At 44.7% G+C, this 25,306-nt stretch overlaps 1 protein-coding gene across 6 annotated transcripts in view; it reads left to right on the top strand.

Annotated features, from left to right (window-relative positions):
- Nucleotides 1-4,331: 4,331 nt before the first annotated feature.
- The window catches only part of atp11a (ATPase phospholipid transporting 11A), a 103,557-nt gene continuing 82,582 nt past the window's right edge, over nt 4,332-25,306 (top strand). For all 6 annotated transcript variants that reach the window (XM_064969873.1, XM_064969872.1, XM_064969871.1 and 3 more), the window contains exon 1: nt 4,332-4,826. In XM_064969873.1, coding sequence (XP_064825945.1) covers nt 4,788-4,826 — 39 coding nt within the window. In that variant the 5' untranslated portion in view covers nt 4,332-4,787. The remainder of the gene's footprint in view (nt 4,827-25,306) is intronic.

Here is a 25,306-nt window from a genome sequence, read left to right as displayed (position 1 = left end):
TAGTATACTACCTGTGGTGTCAAAGGTTGTTGAAAAGTGTGTAGCAGAACAACAACTCAACCTCAACAACAGCCCCTTCACATTACACTCCATGCAGTTTGGCTTCAGAGCGAAACACTCCACAGAAACGGCCAACTGCTTTCTTCTGGAAAATGTGAAGTCCAAGATGGACAAAGGGGGCATTGTTGGGGCTTTGTTTCTGGACATAAGGAAGGCTTTTGATACTGTTAACCATGAGATTCTCATCACAAAATTGTGCAAGTTCAACTTTTCCCCCGATGCCTTGAGATGGTTGAAATCATACCTTGAAGGCAGAACTCAGTGTGTCAGAGTGAGCAATGAGCTGTCGCCCACTCTTAGCTATGATGTGGGCGTGCCCCAAGGGTCAATACTGGTGCCCCCCCTGTTCAGCCTGTACATTAATGATCTGCCTTCTGTCTGTACTGGGTCTGAAGTTCAAATGTATGCAGATGATACAGTGATATATGTGCATGCAAAGAGCAAACAACAAGCTGCACAAGAACTCACTACTGTAATGGTCCAGGTTACAAAGTGGCCCAGTGACTCGTGTTTGCATCTCAATGTGAAAAAAACTGTTTACATGTTCTTCACAAAGAGGGCAACAGATGCTACTGAACCAGATGTCTATGTGTCAGGGGAGAAGCTCCAGGTGGTATCTGATTTTAAGTACTTTGGCATCATACTTGATTCCAACCTCTTTTTTAAAAAGCATGTGAAAAAGGTCATTCAGATAAACAAATTCAACCTAGCTTATTTCCGATTTATACGAAATTGTTTGACTACAGAGGTAGCAAAACTGTACCTCAAATCTATGATACACCCCCACTTAACATACTGCTTGACTAGTTGGGCCCAAGCTTGCTGTACAACATTAAAACCTATTCAGTCTGTCTACAAACAGGCTCTCAAAGTGCTTGATAGGAAGCCCAATAGCCACCATCACTGTTACATCCTCAGAAAGCATGAGCTCCTGAGTTGGGAAAATCTTGTGCAATACACCGATGCATGTCTTGTATTCAAGATCCTAAATGGCCTGGCTCCCCCTCCACTCAGTATTTTTGTTAAACAGAAAACCCAAACATATGGCAGCAGATCCACAAGGTCTGCCATGAGAGGTGACTGTATAGTTCCCTTAAGGAAAAGCACCTTTAGTAAATCCGCTTTCTCTGTGAGAGCTTCCCATGTCTGGAATACACTGCCTTCAGACACACATACAGTGCCTTGCGAAAGTATTCAGCCCCCTTGAACTTTGAGACCTTTTGCCACATTTCAGGCTTCAAACATAAAGATATAAAACTGTATTTTTTTGTGAAGAATCAACAACAAGTGGGACACAATCATGAAGTGGAACGACATTTATTGGATATTTCAAACTTTTTTAACAAATCAAAAACTGAAAAATTGGGCGTGCAAAATTATTCAGCCCCTTTACTTTCAGTGCAGCAAACTCTCTCCAGAAGTTCAGTGAGGATCTCTGAATGATCCAATGTTGACCTAAATGACTAATGATGATAAATACAATCCACCTGTGTGTAATCAAGTCTCCGTATAAATGCACCTGCACTGTGATAGTCTCAGAGGTCCGTTAAAAGCGCAGAGAGCATCATGAAGAACAAGGAACACACCAGACAGGTCCGAGATACTGTTGTGAAGAAGTTTAAAGCCGGATTTGGATACAAAAAGATTTCCCAAGCTTTAAACATCCCAAGGAGCACTGTGCAAGCGATAATATTGAAATGGAAGGAGTATCAGACCACTGCAAATCTACCAAGACCTGGCCGTCCTTCTAAACTTTCAGCTCATACAAGGAGAAGACTGATCAGAGATGCAGCCAAGAGGCCCATGATCACTCTGGATGAACTGCAGAGATCTACAGCTGAGGTGGGAGACTCTGTCCATAGGACAACAATCAGTCATTTATTGCAAAAATCTGGCCTTTATGGAAGAGTGGCAAGAAGAAAGCCATTTCTTAAAGATATCCATAAAAAGTGTTGTTTAAAGTTTGCCACAAGCCACCTGGGAGACACACCAAACATGTGGAAGAAGGTGCTCTGGTCAGATGAAACCAAAATTGAACTTTTTGGCAACAATGCAAAACGTTATGTTTGGCGTAAAAGCAACGCAGCTCATCACCCTGAACACACCATACCCACTGTCAAACATGGTGATGGCAGCATCATGGTTTGGGCCTGCTTTTCTTCAGCAGGGACAGGGAAGATGGTTAAAATTGATGGGAAGATGGATGGAGCCAAATACAGGACCATTCTGGAAGAAAACCTGATGGAGTCTGCAAAAGACCTGAGACTGGGACGGAGATTTGTCTTCCAACAAGACAATGATCCAAAACATAAAGCAAAATCTACAATGGAATGGTTCAAAAATAAACATATCCAGGTGTTAGAATGGCCAAGTCAAAGTCCAGACCTGAATCCAATCGAGAATCTGTGGAAAGAACTGAAAACTGCTGTTCACAAATGCTCTCCATCCAACCTCACTGAGCTCGAGCTGTTTTGCAAGGAGGAATGGGAAAACATTTCAGTCTCTCGATGTGCAAAACTGATCGAGACATACCCCAAGCGACTTACAGCTGTAATCGCAGCAAAAGGTGGAGTTACAAAGTATTAACTTAAGGGGGCTGAATAATTTTGCACGCCAAATTTTTCAGTTTTTGATTTGTTAAAAAAGTTTGAAATATCCAATAAATGTCGTTCCACTTCATGATTGTGTCCCACTTGTTGTTGATTCTTCACAAAAAAATACAGTTTTATATCTTTATGTTTGAAGCCTGAAATGTGGCAAAAGGTCGCAAGGTTCAAGGGGGTCGAATACTTTCGCAAGGCACTGTAACTGCACCACCTATCACACTTTCATAAAATGTATGAATACATGGCTAAAGGTCAATCAGATTTGTGATCATAATCCCGAGCTGTGTGTTGCCGCTTTCCATGTTGTCTGTAGCTTGTGAGGTGTGGAAATGCTTTGTTGCTTTTATGAATTTTGACTTGCTGCTTTTTGTTCTATGTTGCTCTGTCTGTATGCTATGTCTTGCTTGTCTAATGTTGCTCTGTCTGTATGCTATGTCTTGCTTGTCCTATGTTGCTCTGTGTGTGCTCACTGCTCAATGATTGTCTATATTGTAATTGTTTTTAATAACCTGCCCAGGGACTGCGGTTGAAAATTAGCCGGCTGGCTAAAACCGGCACTTTTACTGAAACGTTGATTAATGTGCACTGTCCCTGGGCAGTATAAAATAATCTCAAACTCAAACTCAGACTGAGTTGTAATTTGGTTGGATCTGATATATTGGATGTTCTGGTCCTAAGGTGTCAGTGTGTTAGTAGAACAGGCTTGTGAACTCTCTCCCTCTCACAAACCCACACACTTTTTGATTTAAGTTTCTTATAGCCTGCACATGCCAAAATAAATTAGGCTTTATGGTCCAAACCCTTACCATGGTGCACTGCCATGCATTAATGGGGAATTTGCCATTCCATTTGGTTTCTAACTCTTAGTGTATGCAACAGTTTTGTGAATTAGTTAAGAACCTCTTTAGGATTGGCTCCTTTTTTTCAATTTTCGCCTAAAATAACATACCCAAATCTAACTGCCTGTAGCTCAGGCCCTGAAGCAAGGATATGCATATTCTTGGTACCATTTGAAAGGAAACATGTTGAAGTTTGTGGAAATGTGAAAGGAATGTAGGAGAATATAACACATTAGATTGGGTAAAAGACAATACAAAAGAAAATAAACTGTTGTTTTGTATTTTTTTTGTACCATCTTTGAAATGCAAGAGAAAGGCCATAATGTATTATTCCAGCCCGGGTGCAATTTAGGTGTTGGCCACTAGATGGCAGCAGTGCGTGTGCAAAGTTTGAGACTGATCCAAGCAACCATTGTATTTCTGTTCAAAATATTGAATCAAGACTGCCCAAATGTGCCTAATTTGTTTTTTAATAACTTTTCATGTTCAAAACTGTGCACTCTCCTCAAACAATAGCATCGTATTATTTCACAGTAATAGCTACTATAAATAGGACAGAGCAGTTAGATTAGCAATAATTTATGGTTTCTGCCAATATCAGATAAGTCTATGTCCTTGGAAATGTTCTTGTTACTTACAACCTCATGCTAATCGCATTAGCACATATTAGCTCAACCGTCCGCAGTGGACCCACCAATCCTGAATAAGTTTTTTAAGCGATTCTGCTGAGAAAAGACATGAGCATGCATGCCTGACCGAAACTGATACATTCCAGTTGGCAAGTGTGTGACACTAGATTGCGCAAGCGCTTACGGCTCCCAGTGACGTAGCCTATGATGGAAGAAAAACGTTTATTTCCCACAGCCGAGAGCCAAGAAGATTACCCGCGCGAGGAAGGTGAGAGAGAGAAGGCAGGAGAGGGAAAAGAAGACGCTACTTCTGACTAGTAGAAGTAGGCGCCTTTGCGTCTGAAACATTAGGGAAAAATAATACCGCACTGGCTGCTGAATCATAGACTAACATGTCAGCATATGAATGAAACCAGAACTATGAAAGCGCGTGGGCATTTGAGTTTTACCTTTCATAGAGAGACTAATAGGTGACTGACTGATTGTATAGGATTACAATAGTCGCACCCAGACTATTATAGTTCTTAGGCAGAAAAGGGGTACCGTCCGAAAATCATGGAGTATAGAGTAGAAATGAAAATGAGCTAGCGTTAAAAGATCAAAGAAGACTGCAAAAAAAGAAATTGCCCGGAGCATCCGGAACCTGTTAAATAATGGATTTTAGCTCTATTCGCAAGTTGATCACCAGATGGGTAAGTAGCCCATTGCACTGAATTACTTTCTTGGAATCGATTTGCTTGTGCCAAAGCAAAAGTCTATGGGGTTTAGCCTACTATTGTATAGTAGGCTACCAACTTGTTGGTCAGGTTGTTGCGGTTTTACAGTCTATTCTCAATTAAACATTGTTGCGTTTCTATGAACAATTGTGTGTTTCCATTTGCCATGTTGCCCTTTACACTCGTACCCATATACCGGATGAAAATGATAGATTTCGGCACTAATAAATGGCTAAAAAAATATCCCAATGCCCCAGGGCAGTGATTGGGGACACTGCCCCGTGTAGGGTGCCCTCTTTCGGAAGGGACGTTAAACGGGTGTCCTGACTCTCTGAGGTCATTAAAGATCCCATGGCACTTATCGTAAGAGTAAGGGTGTTAACCCCGGTGTCCTGGCTAAATTCCTAATCTGGCCCTCAAACCATCACGGTCACCTAATAATCCCCAGTTTACAATTGGCTCATTCATCCCCCTCCTCTCCCCTGTAACTATTCCCCAGGTCGTTGCTGCAAATGAGAACGTGTTCTCAAACTTACCTGGTAAAATAATGGATAAATAAATACATTTGGAAGGTAATGGCTGTACAGGAACACTCAATACATGACGTCAGAGCTCCGGCTCAGCACTTCACGGCGCTGTGTGGGTTTTGACTGACAACCTTTATGAATTTGAGTACCACGCACGACAAAAAGTTACCCCTAACCCACCCTCTAATTGGGCAACATTTTGCACATTTTTTTGTTCTCTGAATAAATTAAGATGACTTTATGTATTTTGAAAGATGAGACATTGAGGATTATAGTAAATACCGCTTTGATGTCATACAAGCAAGCCAAACAGTGAGTCCAAATGTGAACTTCACATTTCGAAATAAAACTCATGCCGTATAGAGTGTCAACGTTTAAGATCATTATGTTTTATGTACAGTTACAAGATGACATGTCGTCATACCCTATGTTGTTCTGAATAGAATGAGACTTCGTTTATTGTGAAGAAAATGTGTCGTGGCACACGCAACCGAATGCACAAAAGACTCCTTTCTATGTACACCAAAAATTCGAACTGTTTCTCTGATTTGCCTTGTGAAAGCTATATATATAGATCGTATTTTATAATTTAGCTAGTCATGATGGCAATAGAACAAGCTTTCAAATCATGCCCACCTGACCCAGATTGCGATTTATAACGGGACGTTTTTGGGTTATGTAAACAACAACAGTAATTGTTTGATGCCGGCGATTCAGGGTTGTGTAACAAATGAAAAAAATACAGGTGTGCTTGCTCCAGTTCCTCAACGTCACAGCTAGGAGAGTAAAAAAGGTACCTTATAGTTGAAGACTCTTCTTTGAGTCATTAAAAGTGCATTGAAACTGCTTAGGAAATGTGCACACTTTGGAGAGGTGTGGCGAATTGGAGACACCAGTTAGTCCTCTCACTCAAACCCTTGTAATGTTTTTGTTTTATGTTGCACTTACCCCACATTTTCCAGGAGTAGTCTTATCAGGTTACTGAAGGTGTTGAAATGGGCTACATCATAACAAGTTAAATAAATTAAGCAAAGAGATTGTAATTGGTTTGTTTAAACTTTTTGAATTGCACAATGTCACTATCGTCTTGACTCTGTAAAGTGAAGTATGGACTCAGCTTAGAATATGGAAAGAGCAAATCATCATAGTTGCATTTAAACCACAATTTAAGTCTATAGGGTTCTACAATTCAGTTCTTTCTTCCAGCTTGGCAGAGTATTCACTTGTAGCCTATTATAATTGTATATTTTAATTTACAGCCTAGTTGCTGACAAAATCATTTGTTGATATATATTTTTATTCTGACATCACCAGGAACCTGTGCTGACTGCTGATACAGCATCAATATCACCTCATGTCTTTTTCATGAAATAGATTATGATATAAGCGCACATTGGTCGGCAGATTGACTTTAGCCTAACTGATGCACGCAATGACAGACGTAATTGACAGCACACGCCAAACTATCAATTCAGTATGTTTGAATTTAGACAGAATAATGATTGAAAACTGAATCATTGACTGAAATGTAAACATAACAATAATAGAATTGAACTCATGAGGTAGAGACCCCTGGTAAAGTTCTGTAAAACCACAACAACCCAATAATGCACATATACACTTCTACCAATTTATTTATGTTCTGTGTTGCATGTTAAAAGATGAAGCAAAAATATTACAGATGTCCATAAACCACCTGTTCATAAGTTTACATCAGAGGAGGCTGGTGGGAGGAGCTATAGGAGGACAGGCTCATTGTAATGAATGGAATAAATGGAACAGATTCAAACATGGTTTCCATATGTTGGATGTGTTTTGATACCGTTCCATTTGTTCTATTTCATCTATTTCAGCTAATGAGCCCATCTCCTATAGCTCCTCCCACCAGCCTCCTCTGGCTTACCTAACACTCCTTTTTTTCTTTAGACATTAGACCACCAGCCTCCGCTGGCTTACCTAAAGCAAACAAACACTCCTTTTTTCTTTACACATTAGACCATATGACTAGCGTAGTTGTGTGGAGAATGACGTAATCCAGTGGTTTTAGGGCTGATGTGTGCTGCTGGGGATATCAATAGGTTACATCGGAGCCTATGGGATGTGGGTTATCCAGTTCAGTACAGTAATGCGTGTTTGGCGCTAATCCAGAGGGCTGCTCCCATGAGGCCACGGGGTTTGAGGCATTTGGAGAAGCTTATGGACATATTACTGACTGCAGCCATGCAATGCGGCTTGGTTGGGTTGTGTTTCGGAGGACGCATGGCTCTCGACCTTCGCCTCTCCCGAGCCCGTATGGGAGTTGTAGCGATGAGACAAGACGGTAACTACTAACAATTGGATACCAAGAAATTGGGGAGAAAAAGGGGGTAAAAAATCAAATACATTTTAAAAAACTACACAGAACATCAATGGACTAGTCGGGGTATACATGCGAGTCGTCCAGCGCGTCACCTCTGAAGGCCATGACTGTAGCCGCGTGTTGAGACGTGTGTTTATCAGCAAACAGACGGGCTGACAGACAGACTCTGATTCACACAGCCTCGCTCTGTTGAGAGATGATGGGCGTGAATTAAAGAATAGCAAATAGTGATGTTGTCTTGGTGATTGGCTACAAACCTACACCCATAGGACTTCACTACATACATGACTATTGAATAACATACTGGAACTTTTGATGGGCTTCAATGGTGTCTATTAGAGAGCGTGACAGTGAGTAGAGGGAGAGAGGAAGGCAACCCATTGGATGCAGTACGCACTGGGTTAGTTAGTCACGAAAAGCTTGGGCCCCCCTGAACTTTGATCTAATGCGTAGTAATGCTGTCTGGCGTTAGGAGAGGAGAAGATTTCCACACAAACACACACACACACACACACACACACACACACACACACACACACACACACACACACACACACACACACACACACACACACACACACACACACACACACACACAGTTATGCAAGTGTACCTTTTTTAGGTTGACAATTGTCATTCCCGCAAAAGTGTTTAAAGGCAGCACTGTAATCTTTGTAGCTGTCAGTTTGCACAAGGTGCCCGCTGTTCCTCGCCTATGATGTATTGGTGGGTTATGAAACCAAAATACTAATTCATCCATAGAGCTGAAGCAGTGAGTGAAATTGCTGTTTCTTACAATGATGAGACTCGATGTACAGACTTTTTTCTGTGTGTAGCACTGTGTTTTGGGCTCATCCCCTGACGATTGGTTTGTTACTGATGAATACATTATTCTTTTGGGGTAATTCCCTGTGTTCTACCTCGGGGGAAATCAGCCAGGACGCAGGAATCAGGACATTATCAATGATTCTGTCATCAGTCTCAGCCAATGACATCTGTTCTCTATTCAATTATTTGGTTCCCGGAGCAGCTACTCTTCCCTATTCCTGAGGGTTCACTCAAAACACAAGTACAAAATCATACACAGAAACATAGAAACAACAACAGCATAGAGACAGTAATGCATTATTCATTAACACGAAGGTGAGTAATGAAACATGTATGAAGCAGATCGGGCGACCGACCGACACAAGCACATAGGAACAGCAACACACTGGTCAATACTAGTAAGGTGGGACAGAGCCTGACACTCTCGGGCCGTGGCTGTTTGGCTGCTGACTAATCAGCTCGTCTGGACAGGAAGTCTCTCTCCTGCTGACTTCCTGTCTCCTGGGGATTAGGTGAGGAGTGGGGGAGCTCTCTCTCTCTCTCTCTCTCTCTCTCTCCACATAGATAGATAATCTCATTTATACTCGCCAGGCGGAGGGACCTTAATGAAACACTAGAACCACGTCATGATATAATGGGGTCATGTTGTTGAGAGGTGATTATGAGGTGAATATACAGACATGTAAATGATCATATCTGACTGCACAATGGATCTCTCCAACTGGGACAAGAAGATATTGAATTAATTTGCTTTGAAAGGGAAACTCATGAGCATGTAATGTTACCATGATGTAATGTAGCCTATACTCTGTTACATTAGATGTACTGTATAGCATGTTCTTAGTGTTTCATTATTCCTGATAGTCAGTAATACAGTACTACAGCATCTGTGTTCACCAGTGGGATACTTACACAGGGTCTACTGCCTATGTATGGTGTTGTGACTGTTGTACTGTGTTTCTAGGGACAGAACGGGACAGGAGGGACGTTTTGGGATGAGTAGGATCTGAGCTAAACGGATAACGGGCCATGACACCACTTGTCGTTAGTGTTTAGACTTAGGATCCGGTCAGGGGTTTCTAAAGTTCACACAAACATTTTATCTGATCAAAAAATATTTTTGCTGTTGTTGTGTAAATTACATCAATTCAAAAGCTGTACTGTACATTACAATATGATGTAATATGCTTGGCCTCTTTAAAACCATTTTTCTGAGATAAAGAAAAAAAAGCTCATTTCCTTGATGTAGGCTTGCTGCATGAAAATACTATGCAACTCTCAATGGACATGAGTACGTATTTCCCCTGAAGATCTCACTCATAGAGCTTCAACTCAAGCTTCCCGTATTGATGGAGCTGTAGCCAGGTTAAATAGCGGGTATTATGACTGTGTGAGCTGTGTAATCACAGTGTTATCACACCTCGCTGCACCCACCCTCTGTGTCTCTCGGTCCAGGGTCTTTCAGCCAGGTGGTAATAACTTATGACTTAACACCCTCATACTGTACGTGTGTCTGTCTGCCTCTCTGTGCGGACAGACGGGGCTACTTCTTGAGCAGGGATCCACAGAGCTCCTCCTTAATCCATTTTGTCTTGTTGCTCTCCTTTAAGTATCCGGTTAATTCCTTTCCATCCAATAACAATAACATTCTACTTTCCATTCATTTGGTTCCAACATGGTGCCCATCATAATTCTAGAATCTCAAAGCAAGTTGACCACCAAACTCTGTATATCTTTGGCCCTGCCTATAACTATTGAGCTGCTACAGCTCCAGTATTACCAACCGTACTGCTGAGTATCAACCTACACAGGGAGGGCCCTGTGGACCAAGAGGCTGGTGATGGATTGCAGTGATTTAATGGAGCAGAAAAGGCCACATCAGGAGAGATTGAGCCAGTGAGTGTTTGAACTTGGTAATGTTCCACGTGTCAGTTCCGGGTCCTTGGATAGGAACACTAAAGAGTGCTGATAAAGGGGGGCATAACCCTTAATGTCGCCCCCCTCAGAGAATCAGATCTCACTACACAGCATACACTCATTCCCTTAGAGATCACACAGAGACAGGAACATTGCCCAGGTGCATCTCAAAAGGTTGAAATGGCTTTGGGCTCAATTCAATCCAATCTCAATGACAGTACTCCTTTTCTTTTAGCAGTGTTTTGTTATTAGGTCACTGGTCCCAGAGCCCAGAGGGAGCTGCTCAAAACCTGTTCCATGTGATCCAACTGAAACGGTTCTAATCTACAGTGATGTCAGGATGAAAGCAGCCCAGCACGACACATTCATAAAACTGAATGTAGATAGAACACTGTATGATAGAACATTGTCCATTCTACACAATACATTTCTATGTGGAGGGATCGTTCAGTACATTCTGTCCTAGAGAACAGAGCCCCTCTACCTATCCACAGCAGTGTCAGAGGAGAATGAGCCAGCCTAGCACAGCAGACAGTGGTGATGTAATAGCAATGGATGGTGGATGAGCGTTTGTCAGTTTGATTGGACCTTAGTGAAGTGAAGCGTGAAAGTCCTCACTGTTCGAATAGGAGAGATTCTCAACTACTAGACTTGATGAACGGCACGCTCAGCCTGGAAATACATTATGAGAGATAGAGAGAGCTTGACATTCCCTTTGATCTATTATGACTGATATTAATCAGATTAATGACGAGCGACTAGTTAAAACAGGATGTCCCTCCTCATGGTCCCCAGCTGGGATGGAAATGGTGAGCTAATGGTTAAATAATTGTCAGAATTCTTGAAGAATGTGCCATGACAACTTGGAGACACACTCTGTCCTTGGAATAACTTGTGTGAATGAGTGTAAGACAGAGAGGGGGGGGGGGGTGTCTTGAGCCTCCTTGAAACAGACTGTCACTGAGTAAAAGAGGAAGAGATGGCGAGAGGAAGTGAAAGAGAGGGGGAGTGGCTGAGGGCACCGGTGGCAGCTTTATTACACGGCTGATAGGGAGCTAATGAAACACGCTGAGGCATAGTACTATTTTATCCACTGTGTCAACACCATAGGTGAGAGCCGTGGTGCAGCGTGCCATAATATAGATCCTCCTCCTGTTGCCACAGTGACGACCAAGGACATCAGGGTTCATGCACCCAGCTCTCTGGCCCGTGTCCGGACGAGCGGAGCGGAAAACCAGTGTGTGATCTCCTTAAAAACCTCTTTTCAGGGTTATAATGGAGCACAAAGACTAGTTCGATTAGAAGTCAATGGTTGGTTCTATAGACGTCACGCTGCTGATGTGTTTAGGCTGTGACCTCTGACCTTCCAACATTGGTTGTCGTCATAGAAAACATGTTAAACACTCATGTGATTGACTGTCTATGGTTTGTCTGTCATACATAATGTACAAGAAAGGTTGTCTGAAACCTAGAACAAAGACATGGCAGTCTGAATTTTAACTTTGGTCTTCATCACTTTAGGATGTGTTCTCTGCAGCAGAAATCTGATAGTGTCAAAGTGTCATTCCGTTTTGAAATTAATCAAAGATAATTATATTTTCCTGAATTGTAACATTTATAACAAGATCCTGCTACAACTTTGTTGTCTCTGATCATCAGAGGAAGACCTCAGTCTCATAGAGGAAGACCTCAGTCTCATAGAGGAAGACCTCAGTGTAGACAGAGGGATTTTGTTTCCCTGGAGTACTGGGTCATTGGATCATCATGTGACCGCCCACCAGCCAGGATGCCTGGGGTGAGACAGCAGCATTACACACACACAGGAAAAGGGGAAAGGTTTCGCCGACTGAAGCCGGTAACAAGAGAGAGAAGGGGTGGGGGAATGAGAGAGAGAAGGGGTGGGGGAATGAGAGAGAGAAGGGGTCGGGGAATGAGAGAGAGAAGGGGTCGGGGAATGAGAGAGAGAAGGGGTGGGGGAATGAGAGAGAGAAGGGGTGGGGGAATGAGAGAGAGAGAAGGGGTGGGGGAATGAGAGAGAGAGAAGGGGTGGGGGAATGAGAGAGAGAGAAGGGGTGGGGGAATGAGAGAGAGAAGGGGTGGGGGAATGAGAGAGAGAAGGGGTGGGGGAATGAGAGAGAAGGGGTGGGAGAATGAGAGAGAGAAGGGGTCGGGGAATGAGAGAGAGAAGGGGTGGGGGAATGAGAGAGAGAATGGGTGGGGGAATGAGAGAGAAGGGGTGGGAGAATGAGAGAGAGAAGGGGTCGGGGAATGAGAGAGAGAAGGGGTCGGGGAATGAGAGAGAGAAGGGGTGGGGGAATGGGAGAGAGAAGGGGTGGGGGAATGAGAGAGAGAGAGGGGTGGGGGAATGAGAGAGAGAAGGGGGGGGGGAATGAGAGAGAGAGAAGGGGTGGGGGAATGAGAGAGAGAGAAGGGGTGGGGGAATGAGAGAGAGAGAAGGGGTGGGGGAATGAGAGAGAGAAGGGGTGGGGGAATGAGAGAGAGAAGGGGTGGGGGAATGAGATAGAAGGGGTGGGAGAATGGGGGAATGAGAGAGAGAAGGGGTGTGGGAATGAGAGAGAGAAGGGGTGGGTGAATGAGAGAGAGAAGGGGTGGGGGAATGAGAGAGAGAAGGGTGGGGGAATGAGAGAGAAAGGGTGGGGAATGAGAGAGAAGGGTGGGGGAATGGAGGAAGGGGTGGGGGAATGAGAGAGAAGGGGTGGGGGAATGAGAGAGAGAAGGGGTGGGGGAATGAGAGAGAGAAGGGTGGGGGAATGGGGGAATGGGGGAATGAGAGAGAAGGGGTGGGGGAATGAGAGAGAAGGGGGTGGGGGAATGAGAGAGAGAAGGGGTGGGGGAATGAGAGAGAAGGGGTGGGGGAATGAGAGAGAGAAGGGGTGGGGGAATGAGAGAGAAGGGGTGGGGGAATGAGAGAGAGAAGGGGTGGGGGAATGAGAGAGAGAAGGGGTGGGGGAATGAGAGAGAGAAGGGGTGGGGGAATGAGAGAGAGGCTTTATAATAATGTGGTGATGGAAGTCAAATTGAATTGTCTGGGTAATAAAAACAATCTCTTCATGCTCTGAACTGTGGTTGAGTGGATTGTGAGGACATTGAAGGTGCTGGAATGGGGGGTTTCTGAGGTCATTGTGTCACCACTGACTAAAGTAGACTTAAATATACACTGAGTGTACAAAGCATTAGGAACTCCTTCCTATTATTTTTACCTTTATTTAACCAGGCAAGTCAGTTAAGAACAAATTCTTATTTTCAATGATGGCCTAGGAACAGTGGGTTAACTGCCTGTTCAGGGGCAGAACGACAGATTTGTACCTTGTCAGCTCAGGGGTTTGAGCTTGCAGCCTTCTGGTCACTAGTCCAACGGTCTAGCCACTAGGCTACCCTGCCGCCCCCCCACATTCAAACAGGGGCGCCTGACACCTACTACCTGTTCAAAGGCAGTTCAATGTTTTGTCTTGTCCATTCACCCTCTGAATTGCACACATACACAATCCATTTTCAATACTTAAAAATCCTTCTTTAACCTGTCTCCTCACCTACACTGATTGAGGAGGATTTAACAAGTAAATTAATAAGGGATCATAGCTTTCATGCAGAGCTGCTGTGAAGGAAAGAAGTGAGTTTGTGTTTATACAGGAACTCCTGCCCCCACCTACCGTTAACCAATCATAATAGCTGTACGGAACCCCGCTCTGTGCAATTGGGTCCTGGACTTCCTGACGGGCCGTCCCCAGGTGGTGAAGATAGGAAACACCATCTCTACTTCGCTGATCCTCAACACTGGGGCCCCACCAGTGTGTGTACTCAGCCCCCCCCCCCCCCTGTACTCCCTGTTCACCCATGACTGCGTGGCCATGGGTGATGTTGATTATGGCAGCCCCCCGCACCTCTCTGATTCAGAGGGGTTGGGTTAAATGCGGAAGACACATTTCAGTTGAATGCATTCAGTTGTACAACTGACTAGGTATCCCCCTTTCCCAAACCAACTGCCCTCCAAGACACTTACAGCACCCGATGTGACAGGATCATCAAGGACAACAACCACCCGAGCAACTGCCTGTTCACCCCGCTATCATCCAGAAGGCGAGGTCAGTACAGGTGCATAAAAACTGCGACCGAGAGACTGAAAAACAGCTTCTATCTCTAGGCCATCAGACTGTTAAACAGCCATCACTGACACAAAGAGGCTGCTGCCTACACACAGACTTGAAATCATTGGCCACTTTAATAAATAGATCACTAGTCACTTTAATAATGTAACTTTAATAATGTTTACATATCTTGCATTACTCATCTCATATGTATATACTGTATTCTATACCATCTATTGCATCTTGCCTATGTTGCTCTGTCATTATTCATCCATATATTTATATTCTTATTCCATTTCTTTACTTAGATTTGTGTGTATTAGGTAGTTGTTGGGGAATTGTTAGATATTGCTGCACTGTTGGAACTAAAAGCACAAGCATTTTTCCAAACTCACAATAACATCTGCTAACCATGTATATGTGACCAATAACATCTGCTAACCATGTGTATGTGACCAATAACATCTGCTAACCATGTATATGTGACCAATAACATCTGCCAACCATGTATGTGACCAATAACATCTGCTAATCATGTGTATGTGACCAATAACATCTGCTAACCATGTGTATGTGACCAATAACATCTGCTAACCATGTGTATGTGACCAATAACATCTGCTAACCATGTGTATGTGACCAATAACATTTGATTTGATTCACCTGGTCAGTCTGTCATGGAAAGAGCAGGTGACCTTAATGTTTTGTACATTCAGTGTATGTATGTGTGTGTATATCTGTCATATCCTGTGATCAAATATCACAGATGATCGTGTTCGTTGTCCACATTGTGAGTGGGCTGAGGCACCGTAATGATACAAGTATTACAATTCGCTTAATTGCCTCATCTGATCTCACAAAGACATTATTTTTCAACTTTTACTTTGCGAGCTCCGTGAACTTCAGAACAGATTTCCATTGTTTCAGTATCACTTCCCTACCATGTCCTTTTGTCTCTGCGTGCTTAGAAATCCCTCAGTCTAGGCCTGTAATCTGCTAAATGATCTATTTAAAGATAGCTGGCTCTTGCTGGCAGCCTTTTGTCTATCAAACGCCTGGTGAGGTGAGTGGATACAATGTGCCCACAGATCGATTTGAAGCGTTTAGGAGAGAAGAGCGAGGCTGCTATCAGGCTGCTGTAAGTGATCTGACGGAGAGGTATTGGGTTGTTGAGTGAGTGTGAGCGGGATTTCTGCTAGTCAGAACAATTCAGCTTCAAGTCAGAAAAAAATAACCTCAACTCTCTCCGTTCAAAACTTTCACTGGTATCGATTTTCAATGTTTTCATTCAAACGAATGAAATAAAGGGTTAAAGGAGTCAGAGCTGTGACTGTGGTCTGTGTTGTCCCCTGGCTGGCTCCTCGCTCTATGACAGGGAGGTTCCTGACAGGTCTATGCTATTTTTGGTCCTGGCTTTAGCTGGTGAATGTTTTCTAGGTAGTAGGAGATTGACTGGTGCTGCTAAGGTGAGAGTGTAGCGAAGTCATACCACAGGGCCAACACACACACGCCTGGCTCTAGTCTGGAGGATTAGATTGCACCACAGACAGCCTTAAAGCCTCTGTATGGTCAATCTGACGTCTGCAGTGGCTGTACAGCATTTACTGAGATACGGCCTCTGCAGAAGTCAGGGCATGTATACTTCTTACACTTCGCGGAGCAGAGCTGTTGTGAAGGAAGTTGTCAAAGAAGTGTTTGTGTTTATACCGGAAGTCCCAATCATGTCAATGCGGAGCTTTTACGAGCCCTCCTCATTGTTACAGTATGTGGGTGGTGCACGGCGATGTAACCTTTTACACTGAGACCAGAGAGACAATTTCACTGTGATGCTCCCACTTACTCCCCCGCTAGGTTTTTGAACACAGACTTAGAATCGACAGGTCTTTTTTTGGCATTTCTGTTTTGGAGTCTGTTCTATTGTCATTTGATACATTCTTATCTACTTTTATTTAATCAGTGGAGTCCAGTTGAGACCAGGATTCATTTTCAATGGTGGCCTGAGACCACAAAGCAAAAGATGTAAAGAAATATAACAAGATCCAATAACAAGTACATCACATTAGAACATCAGCAACATCACAGCCTTCATTAACAAGCTACTAAATCAATCAGTCAAAACTATTGCACAACTCTGTGAACTCATTCATCATCAGGGTTTCAAACTGCCCTAGTGGCACCAGGGAATCTAAATGTAATACATTTTGTGGAGTGCGATAACTAAAAGTGGATTTACCTAATTCCATGGAGACCCGAGGAGTCTGAAGAGTTAACCAACCCTGTGAATGGGTTTGGTATCTCATTCATTTATATCTTGGAAGCTTATGTAGTTTATAAAGTTTGAATTGATGGGAGTGGAGGTATAATCAAACCTGGCTGAGCACAGAGCTCTGAGGTGTTCCTCACAGTGCCTGTGTTCAATAGAGCTGAGCAGATTAGGTTTTAACATATTTACCCCTGCTGAAGGGTCAGCTGGTCTGATCCCACCACACAGTCAGTCCCCCATCACATGACTAAGGCCCGTGTGATCATGTGACTGTTAAGCCCAGAACAGAACTGCCTCTATGGTGTAACATGCACACTAGTGTGACCATGTAGATGATCAGTCATGAGGAGCTTTGTTAGGATTCATATCTGTGTTCAGCAGATTCCAAAGGCTAAAATCTTTTGGCAACAACATTTAGAGTTTTTATGTGCACTTGTTTTGAGTGTTGTTGGGTTGACTTGAATGGAGTTGAGTTGGATGTTTTCCTGTCTCTGGAATGCAGTGTGTGTGTGTGTGTGTGTGTGTGTGTGTGTGTGTGTGTGTGTGTGTGTGTGTGTGTGTGTGTCTGTGTGTGTGTGTGTCTGTATGTGTGTGTGTGTGTGTGTGTGTCTGTGTGTTTTCCAGGCCTAAGAGGCAGTGTGTCTGAGAGAGCAACATTAATCCCAGGACGGCCACAGCACCACACACACACACACACACACACACACACACACACACACACACACACACACACACACACACACACACACACACACACACACACACACACACACACAGAGAGAGAGAGAAACAGGGACGATAGCTGGGGAGACCGAGCAGGAAGAGAGACAGAGAGGAGAGGACCAAACCTGGCACCACTCTACAGACGAACAGACAAGCTGTCGTCACACAGCCATTCCTGGGAGTCATACTGCTTATGAAGCCACATGAACACACTGATAACCTGCACCTTCGTTACTCTGCACCTTTTCCACTTGACGTTAGTAATGCATTGTGATGGAAATGTTCTGTGTGTATCCAATCGTATGTTTAGAATAATGCTGCTTTCTAATAACCTGTCTTGGTTGGGTTTATGCGAGTGACAGATTGCTTAGTCAATTTGGCAGTATGCCCAGAACATTGCTCTGGGAACCAAAAAGAGTATCTCAGTTTCAAGGTAAGAAGCCTGGTCTGGTATCAGTCATGCAGGAACCAACCATGCTTATATGACTTGTTTGTGTAGCAGTATTTTTTTTAAAGAATTGTTTTACCCCTTTTTCACCTCAAATTCTTGATATTCAATTGGTAGTTGCAGTCTTGTCCTAACGCTGCAACCCCTGTATGGACTCGGGAGAGGTGAAGGTCAAGAGCCTCCGAAACACGACCCAGCCAAGCCACGCTGCTTCTTGACACAATGCCCGCTTAACCCGGAAGCCAGCCGCACCAATCTGTCAGAGGGAACACTGTACACCTGGCGACTGTGTCAGCGTGCATGGCGCCCGGCCCGCCACAGGAGACGCTAGACTGCGATGGGACAAGTACATTCCAGCCGGCCAAAACCACCCCGTACATCGCTGGGCCAACTGTGCGCCGCCCCATGCGTCTGCCGCCTGCGACAGAGCCTGGACTCGAACCAGGATCTCTAGTGGCACAGCTACTTAGACCACTGCGCCACTCGGACCTCTCCTTTAAAGTTTCATCAGGCTTGTATTGAGTTTGTGAACCTCTCCGTCCGTGATAATACAGATTGCTTCATTACTTGACATTAGTAATGAATCATACTTTGAGGGACAGCATTTTTGTTTCCCGTCCAAGCATTGACAGTGAAACAGCATCTGTCACAGTGTGCCATGAATCAGTAGGATAATATGATCAGTCTTCTCCCCATGTAGCAGACGGCCAGTCAGCAATTCATGGAAATAGACTAATTAGTCTGGTTCCATCCTGCTACACACTAATATCCACCACTTCACACCCCCTGGAGCCTGTCTGGTCCTGCCTGGGACAAAACACAGCCTTGGGAACACTCAGCTCTGGGTGGACTGACTTATAGCCCTGGGACTGGGACAACTTGGCCTCTACAATAACAAATAGCCTGGGACGCTGGGACTTAGGTGTTGCTCTTGTCATTCCCTGCTGATTACAGTATCTCTGACTATGCTAGAGGGTTACAGGTAGAACACTTTCCTACCACACATCAGTTGTTTACTGCTAACCCCAATCAGCTGAGCAGATCCCAGAAAACACTATATGACCCGCCAACACAATGGTTTATCACTTATCACTGTGCCTATACCTCTAAGATGGCTACGATATCATCTTGTGCCATGTTCTGTGTGTGTAGTGTCTCCTGGAACAAAAGGAGGAAGTGAGAAGATGATTTATGAGGAGATGGTGTAGCGAAGGCCCAGGAGGTTTGGGCTAGTATAGCTTAGCATAGCCTCTTCCACTGTCCTACCCTCTGTAGCATGGAGGAAGGAGTTTATTAACAGAGTGATTCAGCAGCTGTCCTGTACTGAGCCTTACAGCAGACTGACTCCATGCTTGGTGCTGTCCAGTACTGACCCCTACAACAGACTACAGTATGATACCATGCATGGTGCTGTCCTATACCTCTAAGATGGCTACAGATATCATCTTGTGCCATGCTGTGTGTGTGTCTCCTGGAACAGCAGGAGGAAGTACTGATGACTCCATGCATGGTGCTGTCCTGTACTGAGCCTTACAGCAGACTACTGTATGACTCCATGCATGGTGCTGTCCTGTACTGAGCCTTACAGCAGACTACTGTATGACTCCATGCATGGTGCTGTCCTGTACTGAGCCTTACAGCAGACCATGACACCATGCATGGTGCTGTCCTGTACTGAGCCTTACAGTAGACTATGACACCAGGTATGGTGCTGTCCTGCACTGACCCTTACAACAGACTACAGTATGACACCATGCATGGTGCTGTCCTGTACTGAGCCTTACAGCTAACTACTGTATGACTCCATGCATGGTGCTGTCCTGTACTGAGCCTTACAGCAGACCATGACACCATGCATGGTGCTGTCCTGTACTGAGCCTTACAGCAGACTACAGTATGACTCCATGCATGGTGCTGTCCTGTACTGAGCCTTACAGCAGACCATGACACCATGCATGGTGCTGTCCTGTACTGAGCCTTACAGCAGACTACAGTATGACTCCATGCATGGTGCTGTCCTGTACTGAGCCTTACAGCAGACTATGACACCATGCATGGACTGTATGACACCATGTCCCTGTACTGAGCCTTACAGCAGACTACAGTATGACACTGTGCATGGTGCTGTCCTGTACTGAGCCTTACAGTAGACTATGACACTATGCATGGTGCTGTCCTGTACTGAGCCTTACAGCAGACTACAGTATGACTCCATGCATGGAGCTGTCCTTTACTGAGCCTTACAGCAGACTACAGTATGACTCCATGTATGGTGCTGTCCTGTACTGAGCCTTACAGCAGACTACAGTATGACTCCATGCATGGTGCTGTCCTGTACTGAGCCTTACAACAGACTACAGTATGACTCCATGCATGGTGCTGTCCTGCACTGACCCTTACAACAGACTACAGTATGACACCATGCATGGTGCTGTCCTGTACTGAGCCTTACAGCTAACTACTGTATGACTCTATGCATGGTGCTGTCCTGTACTGAGCCTTACAGTAGACTATGACACCAGGTATGGTGCTGTCCTGCACTGACCCTTACAACAGACTACAGTATGACACCATGCATGGTGCTGTCCTGTACTGAGCCTTACAGTAGACTATGACACCAGGTATGGTGCTGTCCTGCACTGACCCTTACAACAGACTACTGTATGACTCCATGCATGGTGCTGTCCTGTACTGAGCCTTACAGTAGACTATGACTCCATGCATGGTGCTGTCCTGTACTGAGCCTTACAGCAGACTATGACACTATGCATGGTGCTGTCCTGTACTGAGCCTTACAGTAGACTATGACACTATGCATGGTGCTGTCCTGTACTGAGCCTTACAGTAGACTATGACACTATGCATGGTGCTGTCCTGTACTGAGCCTTACAACAGACTACTGTATGACTCCATGCATGGTGCTGTCCTGTACTGAGCCTTACAGTAGACTATGACACTATGCATGGTGCTGTCCTGTACTGAGCCTTACAGCAGACTACGGTATGACACCATGCATTTTTTTCCATTCATTTTTTTAAATTTCACATTTATTTAACCAGGTAGGCTAGTTGAGAACAAGTTCTCATTTACAACTGTGACCTGGCCAAGATAAAGCAAAGCAGTTTGACACACAACAACACAGAGTTACACATGGAATAAACAAACATACAGTCAATAATACAGTAGAAAAAGTCTATATACAGTGTGTGTAAATGAGGTAGGATAAGGGAGGTAAGGCAATAAATAGGCCATGGTGGCGAAGTAATTACAATATAGCAATTAAACACTGGAATGGTAGATGTGCAGAAGATGAATGTGCAAGTGGAGATACTGGGGTGCAAAGGAGCAAGATAAATAAATAAATACAGTATGGGGGTGAGGTAGTTGAATGGGCTATTTACAGATGGGCTATGTACAGGTGCAGTGATAAGAGCGTCTGCTAAATGACTTAAATGTAAATGTGATCTGTGATCTGCCTCTACAGCTGGTGCTTAAAGCTAGTGAGGGAGATGATTTTTGCAGTTCGTTCCAGTCATTGGCAGCAGAGAACTGTAAGGAAAGGCGGCCAAAGGAAGAATTGGCTTTGGGGGTGACCAGTGAGATATACCTGCTGGAGCGCGTGCTACATGTGGGTGCTGCTATGGTGACCAGTGAGCTGAGATAAGGCGGGGCTTTACCTAGCAGAGACTTGTAGATGACTTGGAGCCAGTGGGTTTGGTGACGAGTATGAAGCGAGGGCCAGCCAACGAGAGCGTACAGGTCGCAGTGGTAGGTTGTATATGGGGCTTTGGTGACAAAACGGATGGCACTGTGATCGACTGCATCCAATTTATTGAGTAGAGTGTTGGAGGCTATTTTGTCAATGACATCGCCGAAGTCGAGGATCGGTAGGATGGTCAGTTTTACAAGGGTATGTTTGGCAGCATGAGTGAAGGACGCTTTGTTGCGAAATAGGATGCCGATTCAAGATTTAATTTTGGATTGGAGATGCTTAATGTGAGTCTGGAAGGAGAGTTTACAGTCTAACCAGACACCTAGTTATTTGTAGTTGTCCACATATTCTAGGTCAGAACCATCCAGAGTAGTGATGCTGGACTGGCGGGCAGGTGCGGGCAGCGATCGGTTTAAGAGCATGAATTTTATTTTACTTGCATTTAAGAGTAGTTGGATGCCACGGAAGGAGAGTTGTATGGCATTGAAGCTCGTCTGGAGGTTAGTTAACACATTGTCCAAAGAAGGGCCAGAGGTATACAGAATGGTGTCGTCTACGTAGAGGTGGATCGGAGAATCACCAGCAGCAAGAGCGACATCATTGATGTATACAGAGAAGAGTGTCGGCCCGAGGATTGAACCCTGTGGTACCCCCATAGAGACTGCCAGGGGTCCGGACAACAGGCCCTCCGATTTGACACACTGAACTCTATCAGAGAAGTAGTTGGTAAACCAGGCGAGGCAGCCATTTGAGAAACCAAGGTTGTTGAGTCTGCCGATAAGAATGTGGTGATTGACAGAGTCGAAAGCCTTGGCCACATCGATGAATACGGCTGCACAGTAATGTCTCTTCTCGATGGCGGTTATGATATCGTTTAGGACCTTGAGCGTGGCTGAGGTGCACCCAAGACCAGCTCTGAAACCAGACTGCATAGAGGAGAAGGTATGGTGGGATTCAAAATGGTCGGTAATCTGTTTGTTAACTTGGCTTTCGAAGACCTTAGAAAGGCAGGGTAGGATATATATAGGTCTGTAGCAGTTTGGGTCTAGAGTGTCTCCCCCTTTGAAGAGGGGGATGACCGCGGTAGCTTTCCAATCTTTGGGAATCTCAGACGATACGAAAGAGAGGTTGAACAGGCTAGTAATAGGGGTTGCAACATTTTCAGTAGATAATTTTAGAAAGAGAGGGTCCAGATTGTCTAGCCCGGCTGATTTGTAGGGGTCCAGATTTTGCAGCTCTTTCAGAACATCAGCTCTCGGGATTTGGGTGAATGAGAAATGGGGATGCTTGGGCAAGTTGCTGTGGGGGGTGCAAGGCTGTTGATCGGGGTAAGGGTAGCCAGGTGAAAAGCATGGCCAGCCGAAGAAAAACGCTTATTGAAATTCTCAATTATAGTGGATTTATCGGTGGTGACAGTGTTTCCTAGCCTCAGTTCAGTGGGCAGCTGGGAGGAGGTGCTCTCATGGACTTTACAGTGTCCCAGAACTTTTTTGAGTTTGTGCTACAGGATGCAAATTTCTGCTTGAAAAAGCTAGCCTTAGCTTTCCTAACTGCCTGTGTATGTTGGTTCCTAACTTCCCTGAAAAGTTGCATATCATGGGGTCTATTCCATGCTAATGCAGAACGCCACAGGATGTTTTTGTGCTGGTCAAGGGCAGTCTGGTCTGGAGAGAACCAAGGGCTATATCTGTTCCTGGTTCAATTTTTTTTGAATGGGGTATGTTTATTTAAGATGATGAGGAAGGCAATTTTAAAGAATAACCAGGCATCCTCTACTGACGGGATGAGGTCAATAACCTTCCAGGATATCCAGGCCAGGTCGATTAGAAAGGCCTGCTCGCTGAAGTGTTTTAGGGAGCGTTTGACAGTGATGAGGGGTGATCGTTTGACCACTGACCCATTACGGATGCAGGCAATGAGGCAGTGATCACTGAGATCTTGGTTGAAGACAGCAGAGGTGTATTTAGAGGGCAAGTTGGTTAGGATGATATCTATGAGGGTGCCCGTGTTTACAGATTTGGGGTTGTACCTGGTGGGTTCATTGATAGCTTGTGTGAGATTGAGGGCATCAAGCTTAGATTGTATGATGGCTGGGGTGTTAAGCATGTCCCAGTTTAGGTCACCTAGTAGCACTGGAGCTGTCCTGTACTGAGTCTTACAGCAGACCACTGCATGGATGATGTGTTATTTAATTAACACTAGGCTACACATTCTATGAACCACATGTGTGGAATTCAGTTAGTACCTAGGCCTATATTTCGTCATGCCCCAAATGTCATTTCACTGCAACATTACAATTCCGTATATGTAGCTGACTAAAGGACTTGCTGTATGTGCAACTATGATCATGTAAAAATGTAGTGTGACCATTGGTTTTGATTGAATAGGAGAGGAGTGGATATGTACGCTGAGTTACTGTAGCCTCACCTCAGCATAAGGCTCTATAGACAGATCCCTCTACCTCTGTCAGGTGGGCTTTTATAAAGAGCAGCTGCTACTGTGTTCTGCCCTGGTGACCCCGATAGACACAGAAGTAGATAAATATCTGGGAATATCTTTCTCTATGAAACTCTGTCCCCAGTGAATAACCAGCATGTTAATAATACGGTGGTGATGTAGAGTTTATGTTGTAGCATTAAGCCACAAAAACAAATAGGGAACATATGTGGTTTGTATAGCAACGCTTTTTAATGCAACAGTCACCAGTGTGCAGGAGTATTGATGATATGTCAGCAGTGTAGTTATGGCATTCCATAGTTGGGATGGTTCAGTGTGACATAAAGACTAATGGGAACCTGGAGCAGGTATTATGTAATAGCCACACCCTGGCTTCCTCTCCTCTCCTTGTCCTCTTTCCTTTCCTCTTCAGCGAGATGAAACAACTGGGACAGGCGAGATGTTTCCTCCAAAGACAATCTCTCATGGACTGTTTACACTCCTTAGTTCACTGTTAGCTCATGGCTGGGAAACAGTGCAGTGTCATGCAATACCATTCAACTGGAAAACTCAAGTGTGTCTCTGTGTAATGAGTGACTCAGCTGGTAGTACTATAGTTCTCTGGGCTCAGCGCTCTGTCTCCCACAGTAACAACGGGGCGGAGAGGAGGGGAGGAGGAGAGGAGAGGATGGGAGAGGAGGAGAGGATGGGAATGGAGGAGAGGACGGGAGGGGAGGAGAGGACGGGAGGGGAGAGGACGGGAGGACGGGAGGGACGGGAGGGGAGGGGAGGGAGGGGGGGAGAGGAGGGGGAGGGGAGGGGAGGAGGGGAGGGGAGGAGAGGAGGGAGGGGGGAGGAGGGGACGGGAGGGAGAGGAGGGAGGGGGAGGAGAGGACGGGAGGGGAGGGGAGGACGGGAGGGGAGGAGGAGATGAGAGTGTACCTGCTGTTGCATGTAGTAGCTAGGTCGACATTTTATTTATTTTATTAAACCTTTATTTAACTAGGCAAGTCAGTTAAGAACAAATTGTTATTTACATTGACAGCCTATTTAAAGGCAAAAGGCCTCCTGCTGGGATGGGGGCTGCGATAATATATTGGGTCACCATACATACATACATACATACATACATACATA

Source organism: Oncorhynchus masou, chromosome 6 (genome assembly GCF_036934945.1).
Source record: "Oncorhynchus masou masou isolate Uvic2021 chromosome 6, UVic_Omas_1.1, whole genome shotgun sequence".
Taxonomy (NCBI): Eukaryota; Metazoa; Chordata; class Actinopteri; order Salmoniformes; family Salmonidae; genus Oncorhynchus; species Oncorhynchus masou.
The sequence above is the reverse complement of the archived record's forward strand: the minus strand, read 5'-3'. Positions and strand labels throughout refer to the sequence as shown.